At 43.0% G+C, this 3466-nt stretch overlaps 1 protein-coding gene across 1 annotated transcript; it reads right to left on the minus strand.

Moving 5' to 3' along the window:
- Window positions 1-288: 288 nt before the first annotated feature.
- CBLL2 (Cbl proto-oncogene like 2) lies at window positions 289-3256 on the minus strand. The gene is given in 7 exon segments (XM_052662775.1): window positions 289-512; window positions 751-933; window positions 936-1065; window positions 1067-1112; window positions 1114-1157; window positions 2112-2129; window positions 3053-3256. Coding segments are annotated over 7 exon segments (849 nt in total).
- Window positions 3257-3466: the final 210 nt, after the last annotated feature.

The raw sequence follows: 3466 nt of genomic DNA on the forward strand, positions 1-3466 counted from the left end.
TGTGCAAATGGAAGGGTCAGCGTTTCTTGCTCTTCGGTGAATTGGGGTAAGAGTTAAGACTGTGATGGTTAGGAGGAGATTCATTTACAGGTGGACCACCATTTTAAGATAGAGGAGATCCTGGAGGAGGAGGAGAAGGATACAAAGAAGGTGGCACCAGGGCAGAAATATATCCAGGGGAAGAAGTTACTGGTGATGGATGAGAAGTCATGGGTGGAGGTAACACTTGAATACAAACCAACTGAGGAGGATCTGAATCCTGGTGAGAATGTGACACTGGATGGCTTACTAGTGGTAGAGGAGATGTGGGTAGTGCATGTTGCTCTGGATGCACCATAGAAGGGGGCAATACCTCTGGTTAACTTTGACAGTCAGGATGCTGGTGAGCAGGTACTGGTCAGGAGGTGAGAGTTCTTCGGCACCAGAATCTGAGTCACCCTGAATAGGGGCGATTTGTAAATTGCTGTGTTCCCTTGCTGAAATACTAACGATTTCCTGATGGACCAAAGGAGCTGGAAATTGAAAGTGAAGTCGCTCAGCCGTGTCTGACTCTTTGCGACCCCGTGGACTGTAGCCCACCAAGCTCCTCCGTCCATGGGATTCTCCAGGCAAGAATACTGGAGTGGGTTGCCATTTCCATCTCCAGGGGATCTTCCTGACCCAGGGATTGAACCCAGGTCTCCCGCATTGCCGGCAGAGGGCTTTAACCTCTGAGCTACCAGGGAAGCCCAAAGGAGGTGGAGGTGGCACCAATTCTGGGAGGAGCATGAAGATCCTCGTGTGGCTGGTTTCTGAGCTTGTGTGATACACATTGCACAGGAGGTGGTGACATATTGGTGCACAACTCTGGTGGAATATGGCTCCTATGGTCCTTGTCTAGCAGCATTTCAGGGATTTCAGTTGTTGGTGAAGCAATACAAGGGTGAACTTTTTTAGTGGAGCACAGGTAACAAATTTTTTAGCTCTTTAATTGTGGTACTTGATATGAGCTTCTAACTCTCTTTGAAACAAATAAGTTTTCCTGCACTCTTACCCAATGCTACATAGGAAGATAGAACCTTGCTGTATGCTCCTCAATTTGCAGCATAGGAATACTACAGCCCAGACATATCTCCATCTTTTTTATATAAATTAGCACAGTAATAGCAAAAAGCATGCTTGCACAAATGTAAAAAGGCAAAACAGTTGTCTCAAGAGGTCTTACAAATAGCTGAGAAAAGAAGAGAAGTGAAAGGCAAAGGAGAAAAGGGAAGATATACCCATCTGAATGCAGAGTTCCAAAAAATAGCAAGGAGAGATAAGAAAGCCTTCCTCAGTGAAAGAAATAGAGAAAAACAATAGAATGGGAAAGACTAGAAATCTCTTCAAGAAAATTAGATACCAAACGAACATTTCATGCAAAGATGGCACAATAAAGGACAGAAATGGTATGGACCTAACAGAAGCAGAAGATATTAAGAAGAGATGGCAAGAATACAAAGAAGAACTACACAAAATTTAGATCTTAATGACCCAGATAACCATAATGGTGTGATCACTCACCTAGAGCCAGACGTCCTGGAATGTGAAGTCAAGTGGGTCTTAAGAAGCATCACTATGAACAAAGCTAGTGGAGGTAATGAAATTCCAGCTGAGCTATTTCAAATCCTAAACGATGATGATGCGAAAGTGCTGCACCCAATATGACAGCAAATTTGGAAAACAGCAGTGGCCACAGGACTGGAAAAGGTCAGTTTTCATGCCAATTCCAAAGAAAGGCAATGCCAAAGAATGTTCAAATTACTGCACAATCGTACTCATTTCACACGCCAGCAAAGTAATGCTCAAAATTCTCCAAGCTAGGCTTCAACAGTACGTAACCAAGAACTTGCAGATGTTCAAGCTAGATTTAGAAAAGGCAGAGGAGCCAGAGACCAAATTGCCAACATCTGTTGGTTCATGGAAAAAGCAAGAGAATTGCAGAAAAACATCTGCTTCATCAACTACAACAAAGCTTTTGACTATGTGGATTGCAACAAACTGTGGAAAATTCTTAAAGAGATGGGAATACCAGACCACCTGACCTGCCTCCGGAGAAATCTGTATGCAGGTCAAGAAGCAACAGTTTGAACCCGACATGGAACAACAGACTGGTTCAAAAATTGGGAAACGAGTATGTCAAGTCTGTATATTGTCACTTTGCATATTTAACTTATATGCAGAGTCCATCATGCAAAATGCCAGGCTGGATAAAGCACAAGCTGGAATCAAGATTGCCAGGAGAAATATCAATAACCTCAGATATGCAGATGACACCACCCTTATGGCAGAAAGCAAAGAACTAAAGAGCCTTTTGATGAAAGTGAATGAGGAGAGTGAAAAAGCTGGCTTAAAACTCAACATTCAGAAAACTAACATCATAGCATCTGGTCCTATCACTTTATGGCAAATAGATGGGGAAACAATGGAAACAGTGACATTCTTTATTTTCTTGGGCTCCAAAATCACTGCAGATGGTGACTGCAGCCAAGAAATTAAAAGATGTTTCCTCTTTGGAAGAAAAACTATGACCAATCTAGACAGCATATTAAAAAGCAGAGATATCACTTTGCCAACAAAGGTTCGTCTACTCAAAGCTATGGTTTTACCAGTAGTGATGTGTGGATGTGAGGGTTGGACTATAAAGAAGGCTGAGTGTCAAAGAACTGATGTTTTTTAATTGTGGTGTTGGAGAAAACTCTTGAGAGTGCCTTGGACTGCAAGGAGATCAAACCAGTCAATCCTAAAGGAAATCAACCCTGCATATTCACTGGAAGGACTGATGCTGAAGCTGAAGTTCCAATACTTTGGCTACCTGATATGAAGAGCTGACTTCTTAGAAAAGACCCTGATGCAAGGAAAGACTGGAGGCAGGAGGAAAAGGGGACAATAGGCTGAGATGGTTGGATGGCATCACTGACTCGATGGACATGAATTTAAACAAGCTCCGGGAGATGGTGATGAACAGGGAAGCCTGGTGTGCTGCAATCCATGGGGTTGCAAAGAGTCTGAGATGACTGAGTAACTGAACAACCACAAAGATTTTAATAGGCAAATAACATTTGTCACATAAATGAACTGGTAAATCATCCTTTTCCCCTATCATGTTTATCTTAATGTCCTCCCGAATGCATTCAGGAAATGTTTTCTTTCTTCCCAACAGTTCATCCCCTTTACCATCATACCACCCTCTGCCATTACATTCAAATTCTTTCTCAGCAGCAGGTGACCAATTCATAGTCCTTGAGGTTTGAGACACAGATTGCTATTGCTCACCTGCTTGGAAATGAGCTTTGAAGGAATTCATCTTGGAAGCTCAAGGCCACCAGACAATCCAGAACTCTGACTACATGGCAGACCATTGTCAGCATCAGTGTGATCCACGTTTGGCTAAGTAGGCACCTGGGAGTGGAAGTCAGACCCTGAAAGGGCAGCAAGAGCTTCCCCT

The sequence above is a fragment of the Budorcas taxicolor genome, chromosome X (assembly GCF_023091745.1).
Source record: "Budorcas taxicolor isolate Tak-1 chromosome X, Takin1.1, whole genome shotgun sequence".
NCBI classification, from domain to species: domain Eukaryota; kingdom Metazoa; phylum Chordata; class Mammalia; order Artiodactyla; family Bovidae; genus Budorcas; species Budorcas taxicolor.